The sequence below is a fragment of the Eucalyptus grandis genome, chromosome 5 (assembly GCF_016545825.1).
Source record: "Eucalyptus grandis isolate ANBG69807.140 chromosome 5, ASM1654582v1, whole genome shotgun sequence".
NCBI classification, from domain to species: Eukaryota; Viridiplantae; Streptophyta; class Magnoliopsida; order Myrtales; family Myrtaceae; genus Eucalyptus; species Eucalyptus grandis.
Window position 1 is genome coordinate 4295084 of NC_052616.1, and position 13087 is coordinate 4308170.

The 13087-nt window shown below is 42.7% G+C and overlaps 3 protein-coding genes and 4 non-coding genes across 7 annotated transcripts; 4 read left to right on the plus strand and 3 right to left on the minus strand.

Moving 5' to 3' along the window:
• Positions 1-1102: 1102 nt before the first annotated feature.
• Positions 1103-1174, minus strand: TRNAQ-UUG. The gene has a single exon. It is a non-coding gene; the product is annotated as a tRNA-Gln (tRNA).
• A 2234-nt stretch (positions 1175-3408) lies between these two features.
• TRNAW-CCA lies at positions 3409-3480 on the plus strand. Its single transcript has one exon. It is a non-coding gene; the product is annotated as a tRNA-Trp (tRNA).
• Positions 3481-4454: 974 nt separating this feature from the next.
• Positions 4455-5070, minus strand: LOC104445950 (germin-like protein 9-3). Its single transcript, XM_010059876.2, has 2 exons — positions 4904-5070; positions 4455-4776 (listed from the first exon to the last, which is right to left on the minus strand). The coding sequence occupies exons 1-2, from the start codon at positions 5068-5070 to the stop codon at positions 4455-4457; spliced, it is 489 nt and encodes a 162-aa protein (XP_010058178.2).
• A 1576-nt stretch (positions 5071-6646) lies between these two features.
• On the plus strand, positions 6647-6718 carry TRNAW-CCA. Its single transcript has one exon. It is a non-coding gene; the product is annotated as a tRNA-Trp (tRNA).
• A 932-nt stretch (positions 6719-7650) lies between these two features.
• Positions 7651-8272, minus strand: LOC104445951 (germin-like protein 9-3). The gene is given in 2 exon segments (XM_010059877.3): positions 7651-8014; positions 8016-8272. Coding segments are annotated over 2 exon segments (621 nt in total).
• Positions 8273-9697: 1425 nt separating this feature from the next.
• On the plus strand, positions 9698-12487 carry LOC104445952. Its single transcript, XM_039312842.1, has 3 exons — positions 9698-9764; positions 11509-11588; positions 11819-12487. The coding sequence occupies exons 1-3, from the start codon at positions 9698-9700 to the stop codon at positions 12485-12487; spliced, it is 816 nt and encodes a 271-aa protein (XP_039168776.1).
• TRNAW-CCA lies at positions 10154-10225 on the plus strand. Its single transcript has one exon. It is a non-coding gene; the product is annotated as a tRNA-Trp (tRNA).
• Positions 12488-13087: the final 600 nt, after the last annotated feature.

Genomic DNA, 13087 nt, shown 5'->3' on the forward strand with positions numbered 1-13087 from the left:
GATTTTATTGGCAAAACATTCCCTTTGTCTTTTGCACGGTAAGAATGTGAATTCATTTAGTAGAAACAATAATAGTTGTGACGAGTACTACAAGCAAGACTACTAGAGATCAAAAGATGGTTAATCTAGTGCATTCTCCAGCTTCTACCCATCTCCCACCACTGAATTTGGATTACCCTATTACCAGCCTGCATATTACCAACTCTGTACAAAACCTTACCTTTAATGCCAGAGAAAATAGTACTGGAAATTATGAAATCAGCCTCGTGAAGTTTACTATTTCTTGGCTACTGAATGTCATACATGGTTTGGTTGCAAAGCTAGGTCAAAATTGCGGTAGCTTTCCCTTTCCAAGATGAGCTAAGCCCATTGCAGATCAGAATCCCAACCTTGCATGGCTCAAGAAACTTCAGCAAAAAAGTGATTCCTAGACTCAGGGAAAGAACCCCACGGTGAGCTTATATCTTTTCAAGAAGGATTCCACTTCTTAATCCCATCCCTAGTTTAGTAAGCAACCTGGTCGAGATGTTTTGATGGCAAGCCCACAAATAAAACTCTATGTTTTGAAATGTTAGGATGAACCATAACCAACTTCTGCCAAGCATTCCACCTCATCTTACTCTCAAGGCACCAGTAACCTCAAAAGTCCTCAAAGAAGAAGCATTCCAGACATTCCTAACTTGCTTTAAATTGTGATAGATAATTTCACATAAAGCAGTTTGTATTTAAACTATATCCTTAGATCTAGCCGTGTTATTTATTTGTCTCATATGATACCAGTTATTTTAATACAAATAGATATACCAAAAGTCCTAACATGATGTAGAAGATTCAGCCACAAGATCTATCAATAGTTAGTGATCTCCATAATGATTAATTGCCATGAGTTGTAAAAGGAAAATTGTGATGTGATCCATATGGTGATCTCCTATCATAAGAAAAGCATACTTGGAAAAATTAAGTGGGCTCCACAGATGCTTTGACAATATGATCAAAGACCCAAAGCCTTAGAGCCACTAGCTAGAGCTGAAAAATTCAATTGACATATGCAAAAGCGGTGGAGGAGAAAAACAATGAAACATTTGCAATAAAAAGGAGCAAAAGGTCTCACCGGGATTCGAACCCAGGTCGCTGGATTCAAAGTCCAGAGTGCTAACCACTACACCATGAAACCCGTTTTGCCATTTTCCACTTAACAATTAATTTAAAATTATAACTCGTTTCCACAGTACGTCCACGGAAATGATCGAATGAAAGGACGCGGAGGAGGGGGGAATTTGGGAAGAGAAGCCCACCTCTCCTCCGATAATGGTCGGGGGATTTCGTGTGTTTTTGAACGCCAAAAAGAAAATCAAGTGCTAAAAGTTCCAAAATACAAATGAGATTATGTAAAGTTTATTGGACATGCTCAACATCGTTTATATGGAGTTTATTGTTATAAATATGAAAATCTCACATCTCCAACTCTTTATGAAGAATCTTTTTAGAAACACTTAGGTTGCGTTTGGTAACGATTTTGTTTCTAAAACCGATTCTAACTAGAAATTATTATTTTTTATTCTATTCCCAAGAACTGATTTTGAGTAAAAAACGCGTTTGGTAAATATGTGTTTGATAACGATTCTCGTTCTCGGGGAATGCATTCTAATCATAAATGATTATTTTTTATTATGTTTCCTGAACCGATTCGAGTAAAAGAACGTGTTTGGTAACTATCCAATTTTTTTATTTTGTAATAAAATTGTGTTTAATACCGTGCTCATTGATTACTTTCCCAAATCAATTTCTTTTAATTTTTAAATATTTTTATTTATTTTCTTTTATTTTTTTCCTTTTTTTCTCCTATTCTTCTTCTTCTTCTTATGGCTGATCGCCAAATCGGTGACCGGCTAGACGAGGGCCGACGACCTCACTGGAGTGTTTCTAGCCCGCGGTGAGGTCGGCCCTTGTTGGCCGAGCCTCGCTGGCAGTTGGGTAAGGCCGAGCCTTGCCAGTGGCCAGGCCAGCCTCGCTCGATCTGGGGAGGCCCACCTAGCCACCGACGAGGCTCGACCTTACCAGATCTTGGGAGGCCGAACCTCGCCGGTGGTTAGGCTTGCCTTCGGCGAGCTCGCCGAACCTCGCCCTAGCTTGGCGAGCCTCCGCGAGCTCGCCAGATCGACAATGACGGACGACGGTAGGTGGCGATGGACGGTGGTCGTGAGATGGCCGAAGGGAAGAAGAAGAGTTGGTTTTTTATTTTCAAATTTGTTCTTAGAACAAGAATCAACTTTTTTGTTAGTCTTGATTCCACTCTCAATCTGTTCCCGGGACAAAAATTTTACCAAATGTGATTTTCGACCCGAACTGGTTCTAGGAACAAAAGATCAAAATTTGGCCATGTTTTGATGGTTACCAAATAGGACCTATATGTCCAAATTTTTTTATTCTATAATAGAATTGTGTTTAATAACGTGCTCATTGATTCTGTTCCAAATCAATTTCTTTTAATTTTTAAATATTTTTTTACTTTTTTTTTTTATTTCCTTTTCTCATATTTTTCTTCTTCTTCATGTGCCCGGTCCGGGACCGGTGATCGGCCGGACGAGGGTCGTCCCTCGTCGGCCGAGCCTCGCCCAACCGCCGATAAAGCTTGCTTGGTCACTAGCAAGCCTCACCCGGCTTGCCGGTAGCCATGCCAACCTCGGCGGGCCGGGCAAGGCCAGCTTGGCCACTGGCGAGGCTCGACCTCATTGGTGGTTGGGCTTGCCTTTGGCAAGCTCGCCAGACCTCACCCTGGCCTGGCGAGCCTCCGGTGAGCTCGTCGGACAGGCGGACGGTGACGGTGGGCGGCGGCGGCGATGGACAGCGGCGGGCGGTGGTGGATGGCAATTGCAAGATAACGGAAGGGAAGAATGAGACTTTAATTGTTTTGATTCTTTTTTTAATTCTTAGATGGAGAATCACATTTTTTTTATTTATTTTCAATTCTCTTCTCAATCTGTTCCCGGGAACAAAAATTTTAACAAATGTGATTCTTGTCCCAAACTGATTCTGAGAACAAAAAATCAGAATTAGGCACTGTTTGGTAACAATGCCTTATGTTTTGCTCCCTGTACTCGTGAATGAATGAAAGACTTTGTTTTCAAACTGAAAAAAAAAAAAAAAAAATCCCTTGTGATCATCCACATGGGAAAGGGAGAAGTCTTGTCACGAGTTCAAAAACCTCACCGAACATGCTCTCGTCCAGCGCGGTGGGCAAGGGACCATTCACAACATGGGCCTGGGCCTGGGCCTGGCTTTGCTCGTTCCATAAGCCTTCCGAATCAGTCCATCATTCAACATGGTCTTTGGACCTTGGCATGGGTGATGGTCCAATTAGACCGCTACTATATTTAGAATAAAGAGAGCGGATAACAAATATCCAGTGGATCCGTGGCGCAATGGTAGCGCGTCTGACTCCAGATCAGAAGGTTGCGTGTTCGATTCACGTCGGGTTCAAATCCCCCGAAAATACTGCTACCCTAGCAGCGGATCATTTTTCCTTTTTCTTTCTTTCTCCAATAACGCTTTTTCCCATTTCTTTACATTATATTTTGCTGCTTGCTGGAGTCATCCTTCTGTATGATCATGATGGGTGATTTAGTGGTCAAATCGAAGTTGGAGGATAAAACTTTTTTGCCCGATACGTCAATCGTTTCTTGCTTTTGCTTTTGCGGATTGAAAGAAGCCATCATGCGTGCTTACATGCAAGATGAGGGCCTTAAAGTGTCCATGCCATGTCTGTTCTTTCTTGGACTCCACAAGTGGGAGCTTGGGAAGAACCTTTCCAAAACTTGCGTGGAATGCTGCTATCTACCATCATGTGGAGATTAGGAATTCGGAAGGGATTTGTCAGCCATCGAGTTTTCAGCTCGAGTTGGCATTTGGATCTTCGGTGCTGGATTACAAGAGACGGGTTCAAACGGAGGCTAAAAGTAAATTGCGGGAAAAGGAGATGCAGCTTCTTTCAAGCATGCCAATAGCGATAGGTGTCGCTGTATTTGGAGAGTTTGAACTCTGTTGTGATGTTGCTGTGCTGCCACTTACGACTTAGTTGTTGTTGCTAAGATAATTGGTAGTTTAAGATCATGACTTGTGGTAGTTAGTGCTGGGATTCTTAGGACTTTTTGTTAGGCATTTGCGACATTATGTACGTGCTTGGGACATTTTTAAGGAACATCTGGGGGGTTTTGTACAATTGGTTTCTCTGCAGAATGAGGACTTGTCGTGGATTTTGTCCATTCAGAGTTTATTGAGTCATGAGAATACTAGACATTTACTTGTCAGATATAAAAATTATTTAATCAACACAATTAGACTTCTTTTTATTCCAATCAGCATGTCATTTAACTTATTGAACACCTGCGTTTGAAGTAGGAATGAGATCTTCATAAAGGAGCAGATTGCAGATTATGAATCTCATCTACAATATGTTACTTGTTGGCCTGCACTAGCTTGAATATGATCTGATCATCCGTATGGAAAGCCTTTGCCAGGATTTCCACATCGATCCCACTCCCAAACATGGTAGCTGGGATCGAGACTGCCCTTAACGCTCCGAGTGCCACAGCCTTGCAGTCAGGCTTTGTGTTGACCTGGAAGTGGACCAGCCCTTTCGGGAAGATGAACAGGTCGTGGGCCTGGAGGTCTGCAGGAAGAGCCAATTTTCTGTGTTGACGAAACCGACCTCGAGTATGCCTTCCAGGACGATCAGGAGCTCGGCTGACCGCAGGTGCGTGTGCAGCGGGTTGACCCCTGAAGGCGGTTAGATGATCTTGGCCACAGAGATGCTCTGCCCTCGAGAGCCAGGAATTCTTGCTGTGTCACTTAGGCTATGAGGGCCGTGGTTCATCCCGTCAGATTGGCTCTTGCCTTGAAATACCTGAAATTGGTAAATGTGAAGTATTGCCTAGTGATTGTGCTCTCGTTGAGGCTTGGAGGGACTGGGAAATCCTTCAGAATGTCGGGATCTCCCGCATTCATGAAGATTGGGTTCTTTGCGATAGCCAAGATCAAGGCACATGCTATTAGGCTAGACAATTTCTCCATGTTTGAAGTGGTGTATGTGGTGAATTCAGTTCTTGCAGTTTTTATAGGGTTAAAAAGCGGTGAAGTCTTTACAGTGTTCAAGATCCAACGCTCTTCATCATTTAGTTTTGCTTTGAGATGTTGAGAACATTACAAGTCAATGTTATATTAGCTCATTGTCAAGCAATTTTCCTGACGAGAACTGGTTGGATTCTGCGAGAGACGGCACAGACCAGAACAGCAGCAATCACAGAGTGTTTAGACTTCTGATTTTCAATGAATAAATAATTACTTCAACAAATTTCAGCTGACATATTATTTCGATAATCACTTAGGTGACAAACTGGTACAAAGCTTAAACTTGTATGATTATTTTGATGAATGGAGAGTGAAGAAAATGGTTTATTTTTTCGACTTATGATGGTTCAAATATCAAGAAAATCCCAAGTGCAGGGATGCGACACGAATAAGAGTTCCTCGGTTCAAACGGTGATGTTGATCAATCTAAGACGTTAAGCGCAATCAGTAAAATTGTGCAGTTTGTTCTGATCTCAAAAGGCTAAAGATAGTTAAAATCTAAGAAAAATCTCCATGGGTTCTCAGTTGCTGGCTTGTGTAGAATCCGAAGTTGCAATGAGAATGCTTCTGCAGAGCAAATATTAGCTGGAATTTGGAAGTGATGTGCTCACTCGACTTTGCCTGATGCTCTTCCTTTACAATCTTATCATCTCAAAAGCCTATTCTCAGGGTTCATCAATGAAAATGGAGGTTATGCTTGTAGAATAGTCGTTTGACTTGGCTACTGAACAAAATGTCCGGAACAATTTGCTGGGCAAAAGAATAGGGCCACAGTTGATCTTATATGGAGATCAAGCTATGACACCAAAAGGGTCAGTCGCATTCACTGAATTACCAAAGTGGATGGCATTGTCAAAATGTTGGTCTTATAGAGTTGGATCGATCTGATCGGATCGAACACAGCATTTTGATCGATCCCGGATAAAGCTGCTACATATGTACAGCTATTAGTTTCCGGTTTGTATTCATCAGTACCTTACATAACGTGGTACATCCCAATAAGCACACAAAAGAAACAGCAGAAAGACCAGCAACAACATCAATTAGAGGGACAGAATATCCATCGCATTATTTTATTATTGGTAAAATGGTGAGGAAAGATGGCTAGCATTAGCAACCCCTCTCTGCAAGGTCCGAAGTCAACGAGCTCGTCTCCCAGTTTCAATATGACGTGGACAACCTTGAAATCTCTTTATACGACATATGGAGCAATTAGATCAAGCAATACGAGTTGTTCAGAAACTCTCTCAAGACGTGAATCAAACTCGTGAAAAATAAGTAAAGCCTATCGCTAAGCAATCATCTTAGTGGTGTTAAACTAAATATAGTATACCTTGACATGCTTTAGACCAATAATATAGGTCATTCCACAGCTCAAAAAAAAAATTTCCTATATTTGACGAATCACATACTCAAATAGCAGTCAGCCTTTATAGAAAGTGTCCAAACAGATTCCACTAAGTCCACGTAGCAAGTAGAAACACTATATATTTTTGGAAGGCATCAAAACTCACCAACCGGATCCGTGGCGCAATGGTAGCGCGTCTGACTCCAGATCAGAAGGTTGCGTGTTCGATTCACGTCGGGTTCAAATCCCCCGAAATCCTGCTACCGGATCATTTCTTTTTATATTTTCTTTTTTCCAAATTGTAACCACACTTTTTCCCATTTCTTTACATTATATTCTGCTGCTTGCTGGATTCATCATTCGTGCTTCTGTATAATCAAGATGAGTGATTTAGTAGTCAATTTGAAGTTGAAGGACCGACGACTTCGTTGCCCGATAGGTCTATCCTTCCTTGCTTTGCTTTTGCAGATTAAAAGATGCTTACATGCAAGATGAGGACCTTAAAGTTCCAATGCCATGTCTATTCTTTCTAGGGCTGCACAAGCAGGAGCTTGAAAATAACCTTTCTAAAAGTTGCATGGAATGCCATTATCTATCATTGCGCAAGGAATTCGAAAGAGATTTGTTGGTTTCCAGCTCAAGTGGCATTTGGATCTTCGGTGATGGGTTGCGAGAAACAGTTCCAGAAGATGCCACAAGTATATTGCTGGGAACGTAAATGCAGGTTGTTCGAATATGTCGATAGCAATAGGTGTCGCTGTCTTTCGAGAGGTTGAAGTCTGTTGTGACGTTGCTGTGCTGCTCCTTTGGATTTTGTTGTTGCTGGATAATTGGCAGTTTACGATCATGATTTTTGGTAGGCAGTCCTGGGATTCTTGGGACCTTTTGTTGGGCACTGGGGACATTATACATGCCACTTGGGACATTTTTTAAGGAACATCTGGGGGTATTGATGAGGACTTGTCGTGGATTTTGCCCATTCACTGTTGATTGTGTCATGAGAATACAAGGACATTTACTTATCGAATATAAAAATCATTAGACCAACACAATTACACATCTTCTTTTTATTCCAATCGGCATGTTATTGAACTTATTGAACACCTGCGTTTCGGGTAGGAATGAGATCTTCATAAAGGAACAGACTGCAGTTTACGAACCTCATCTACAATGCGTTACTTGTTGGCCTGCACTAGCTCGGATATGGTCTGATTATCTGTGTGGAAAGCCTTTGCCAGGATTTCCACGTCGATCCCACTCCCAAACACGCTAGCCGGAATCGAGACCGTCCCTGCGCTTGCACTCCCAAACACCCCGAGTGCCACCGCCTTGCAGTCTGGCTGCGTGTTGACCTGGAAGTGGACCAGCCCTTTTGGGAAGATGAACGGGTCGTTGGCTTGGAGGGTCTGCAGGAAGAGCCGGTTTTCCGTGTCAATGAACCCAACCTCCAGGATGCCTTCCAGGACGATCAGGAGCTCGGCTGACCGTGGGTGCGTGTGTGGCGGGTTGATCCCTGAAGGCGGGTAGATGAGAGACGCTCTGCCCCTCGGGGGCCGGGAATTCTTTCTCCGTTGCTTTGGCTATAAAGGCTGTGGTTCGTCCCGTCAGATTGGCCTTTGTCTCGAAATACCTGAAATTGGTGAATGTGAAGTATTGCCTAGTGATTGTGCTCTCGTTGAGGCCTGGAGGGACCAGGAAATCCTTCAGAATGTCGGGATCTCCTGCATTCGTGAAGATTGGGTTCCTCGCAATAGCCAAGATCAAGGCACATGCTATTAGGCTAGACAATTTCTCCATGTTAAGTACTGGGTGAGTGAGTGAGTGAGTGAGTGTGTGTGCATGTGTTGTGAATTTTGGTTCTTGCTGCTTTTATAGGGTTGAAGAGCGGTCTGTAGTCGCATTGTTAAGATCTAATGCTCATTATATTTGCTCATTGTTGAGCGATGTTCCTGATGAGAACTGACTGGATTTTAATGGTCGGTTTATTGCTGAAAAAAGGGCAAATAGTATGATTGGGTAAATCTTAAAAGACTGAACTTCTCCTCATCTTGATTCAATAGCTGCACTATGTATGCTTCTGCCTGCAAAACGTGCTCAGGAAGTTTTATTGTCCTATTCTTTTGGACGAGAGGCTCTCAACCTCAAAATTCTCAAATCCTGTCCTCTTAAAGCGTCCCTAGCTAAGCTCAAGGGGCTGATGCATCCTATGCCAGCAATGTCGATGTTGACGTCTGCAACTGCGAGAGATGGCATAGACCAGAACAGCAATCTCAAAGTGTTTAGCCTTCTGATTTCCATTGAGATATGGCAACTTCCACGACTTTCAGCTGACACATTATTTAAATATTCATTAAGGCGGCATTCTTGTACAAAGCTTAAAGTTGTATAATTACTTTGATGAATGGAGAATGAAGAAAATGGTTTATCATTTCTACTGAAAACGGCTCAAATATCAGGCAAATCCTAAGTGCAGGATGTGACATGAATAAGGGTTTTTCAGTTTAAAGGCGATGTCGATTAGCCTCAAGCCTTTTAAGTGCAACCGCTAGGATCAGTGCAGTACGTTCTAATCTCAACAGACAAGTATAAGTTAAAACCAAAGAAAAATGTTAATGGGTTCTCATTAGCTGGCTGTGTAGAAACCAAATTTGGGATGAGAATGCTTCTGCAGAGCATATCCGAGCTGGAAGTTTGGAAGTTAGGTGCTCAGTCATTCTTGCCTTCTTTTTATAGTCTTATCATCTCAAAAGCCTGTTGTCGGTGTTCATCAATGAAGATGGAGGTTGCTGCTGGTAGAATAGCCCTTTCACTTGGCTAATGAACAAAATATCAGAAATAACTGGCTGGGCAAAGAATCGAACCGTGGTTGATCTTACATGGAGTTTCAACGTATGTTTTGAAAAGGGTCAGTTGCTCTTGTCGAAGTGGATGGCATTGTCAAAATACCTGGAAACGGTTTGTTCTTATACAATTGGATCGATCACATAAGCAATGAAGTAAGTCCAACTAATAAGATATTCATCAATGATGGTATTCCGACGGCAGTATGAGTAGCTATGGGAGCGGTTCTGGTGCTACATTTGGACAGCTATCGGTTTTTCTGTTTTGTATACCTTAGTACATCCGAATAAGCACACAAAAGAACCATTAAAAAGACCAGCAACAACATCAGCTAGAGGAACATGATATACACCACTTGATATTCCTTCTTATATCGGTAGAATGACGAGGAAGGGCAATCAGGACTGGCGAGTCCCTCTGGGCAAGGTCCAAAATCTCTCCACTCAAGGTATGCCGCATCTAGGCAATGCGACTCTAGCCTTTTAGAGGATCTGTTGCGACAGAGAACGGAATGCATGAAGAGACAAACGATGCATTTGATCACTAAGCCAATCACCTTGATAAGGTTAAACATCATATTATATTAGGGCATGCTATAGACTAATCAGCATCGTCCATGCAGCAACTCAAAAGCATAGAACAATAATTAAAATCCATGTAGTTCGTCTAAATCGAACAGCCTCTCTCCACTTTTTTCCAATAATTTAGATGAACCATATGCGAAAATAGCAATCATCAAGACCATACAGATGTCACTATTTTGCCGTGTGGAAGGGAACGACCAAGTGCATGAAAATTTCTTTATATATTATGTGAGGGAAGCGATGTCAACAAAGTGGATCCGTGGCGCAATGGTAGCGCGTCTGACTCCAGATCAGAAGGTTGCGTGTTCGATTCACGTCGGGTTCAAATCCCCCGAAAATTCTGCTACCCAAGCAGCGGATCATTTTTTTTTTTTTTCATTTTAGCAATTTTCTTTTCCAAATTTTCGTGCTGAGGTGGAAAATGCTAAACATGGGCTTTTCGAATCGGCCCAGTAGAAGCTGTCTTCTTTTTCTCGGCCCAACATGTTCGGCGCGGGTCAAGTTGTGGGTAGTCTTTCCTTTTCTCAAGTGCCGTGGACACGTTCTATTAATCTTTTCCCCTTACGCAACAGAGTTAGCTAGTCCTCCTCCCCAAAATATAAGAACACACAAAAATAAATAACAGCGTTGGCTAGGTCTTGCAAATGCAATCAACTACAGAAAATTAGAAGAATTAGACTAATGGCAGGAGGGTCTCTGAATCGCCTATTTCTCGAGCAACTTATTTTAAGTAAATTATCACGTGAAATTTTCAAACATTGTAAATACTGTATGAGAATACGTTTATAAAGTGTTTCACTTCATGCGTTGATCTAAAATGAGATATTGAACAGGATCCGACGAGGGCAAGAAGGAACTAGACTGAGATGCTCTCCATCTTCTTTCCTCACCTCAGCTTGGGCAAGAACATGGATCATAATCATATCGGAGCTGCATCACAGTTAGGATCCCCTGCGGAAAAGGGTATTGGTACCGGGAACCGACACAAGCGACCCAAGTTCCCCTTCGGACCGCGATTCCGATCCAACCCCACGCGTCGTCATTAGCCCATACTGCTTCTGGAAGAATGCTGCAAATTGGGTTGTAAAGCAGACACCATTAGGGACATCAGCAGAAACGTTGCTATCGATTGCAAGAACCTGGAGCAACATCAAACACGTGAGGATTGTCCCCCTATTTTGATTGTGCTTGAAGGCCAACCAAAGCTCTTGATGGCCTTCCACGGAAAGCACCAGCTTCTCACTTTGTAGAGTTATGGTGCAGTATGACCCTCTAATTTCGCATCAGCACTTGGAAACATTTGTCCCCCTAATTTGGCTCAGCCAACCGAAATAACGCCTCTTAACGGTTTTCTTTCGTCATGTCATTCTCACGTCCTCTTCAGTACAACTGGACTGTATGCCCCATCCCCGAGCAGTCCGTTTCACTTCTCGTCACTGTATATAAACATGCAAGAGCGGCGGTGCAAGAAGTCGCAGACAGGCTTCGACCAGGAGTGCTCCTCCGCGAGTTTAATGTATCTGCAGTTCTTCGATTTGGGCTGAATTGTTTAGTCATATGTTGTACCTGTCCGTTGATTACTGTGTCGAGTTTTCTGCGCGTTTTCAGATTCTTCTTCTCTATTCGGCAGCATCCCGATGGAGCTTGCAAATCAGTCTCCGCGAGCCGATGTGCTGTGCGGCTCGATGGTGAATATGGACCCATCTTTCCCTTTCATTGTTTGCAAATGCCGTGCAGACATCAAACTCGCCCGTGGGTTTTCGCTAGGAAAACCGGCATTCGCATGATACGACATCGCATTTTTATGAGAACTTCATAATCTTGCAAAACGATGCACAGAAGCATGTGAAGGGTCTCCGAGCATGTGTGTTTATTAAGTATACGTTTGCACATTGAGCTGCGGTTTGTTTTTCTTCAGGTCGATCTTGACGGAGGCCCGAAGAAAGCCTCTCCAGGAGCAGGATTACTGTTATCAGACAAGGAATCCAGGATCCGCGGCGAACTTGAGCTCGACGTGGAGCGAGATTTGGAGGAGGAAATCAAGGATGCGATATATCGCCTCGCTCTGCAACTCCACCGGCTTTACCGGCACAAGAAGGAGAGACTTTCGAGAGCGTCGCAGTCCGCGCATTGCGCGGGGACAGAGCGACGGGGGGTCGAGGAGAAACCGATCTCGGAGGTGAATATAAGCATCAAAATGGAAGGAGGGACTAAGGTCGAGATTACAGAAACGAAGAGGGAGGCTGCAAGAGATAAACCTCGGCCTCGCCCGGCCTCGGCAACGCCGAATTCAAACTGTCGTATCCCTAACAGCAAGAACGGAACGAGTGTTCCGAGAGGCAAGAAGTTCGACTGGGCGAGATCTCTTCGATCGGGAGGAGGCCCGGGCCTCGTCGACAAGAAAGGAGGCGGTGACGATTCCAGGAAATCGAGGGCGCAATCCCACGACCGCCGCCTTGCCCGTCCAAACCCTCGAAGCGTGGGTTGCAGGAGCAACGTCGGCGGCGGCGGCGGCTCGGCGAGGCACAAAGTGAATCGGCGCGTCGATCACAAGTTGCTCGACATGGAAATGGGTTGGCAAAGCTGAAGGATGGATGGAGCTTTTTGTAATGGATAGAATAATGCATGCATGAAATAAAATGTTCAACGTTGGTTGCTACGTTGAATTGCTACGTTGAATTGTGATTTATTAGTGTTGCGTCCCCCACATGAAGATTGGGATATTACGATGAGATAATAAAATAATTTAATATTTGTACTTGGTTTATACCTATAGAGTAGTTATAATGTAATTTTCACATATAATCCTTGAATCTTTTATTTATTTGCAATTTATGCAATATGACCTAAATCTCACTTTGTTGTGAATTGATGACGATGCTATATTGTTACTAATTATTTACAGGAAAAAGATTAGATGATGGCTTCATTAGTCTCACATTACAGAATTCACCTTTTATTTTATAGATTAATATCACAAAAACTTTAATTTATATATTTATGACAAATTTATTCAAACTATTGTTTTTATTATGAAAAAAACTTTAAACTAGTATACGAGTAAAAATTTATCCAAAACCATTTTTTAATTATCAAAAACTACAAACCGATACATTTGTTATAAATTTATCTCTCTATAGTTTTTATTAAATTGAATTAATATCTTGAAAAACCATAAATTGCTATA

What these genes read in the sequence shown, in the direction of transcription:
- LOC104445950 (XM_010059876.2), bottom strand. Translation starts at nt 5,070, where the DNA reads ATGGAGAAATTGTCTAGCCTAATAGCATGTGCCTTGATCTTGGCTATC. An exon ending in TTCACATTTACCAATTTCAG is followed by an intron (nt 4,777 to 4,903) that starts GTATTTCAAGGC and finishes AACCGCCTTCAG; the next exon opens with GGGTCAACCCGCTGCACACG.
- LOC104445952 (XM_039312842.1), top strand. Translation starts at nt 9,698, where the DNA reads ATGACGAGGAAGGGCAATCAGGACTGGCGAGTCCCTCTGGGCAAGGTC. An exon ending in CCAAAATCTCTCCACTCAAG is followed by an intron (nt 9,765 to 11,508) that starts GTATGCCGCATC and finishes GCGCGTTTTCAG; the next exon opens with ATTCTTCTTCTCTATTCGGC. An exon ending in ATGTGCTGTGCGGCTCGATG is followed by an intron (nt 11,589 to 11,818) that starts GTGAATATGGAC and finishes GTTTTTCTTCAG; the next exon opens with GTCGATCTTGACGGAGGCCC.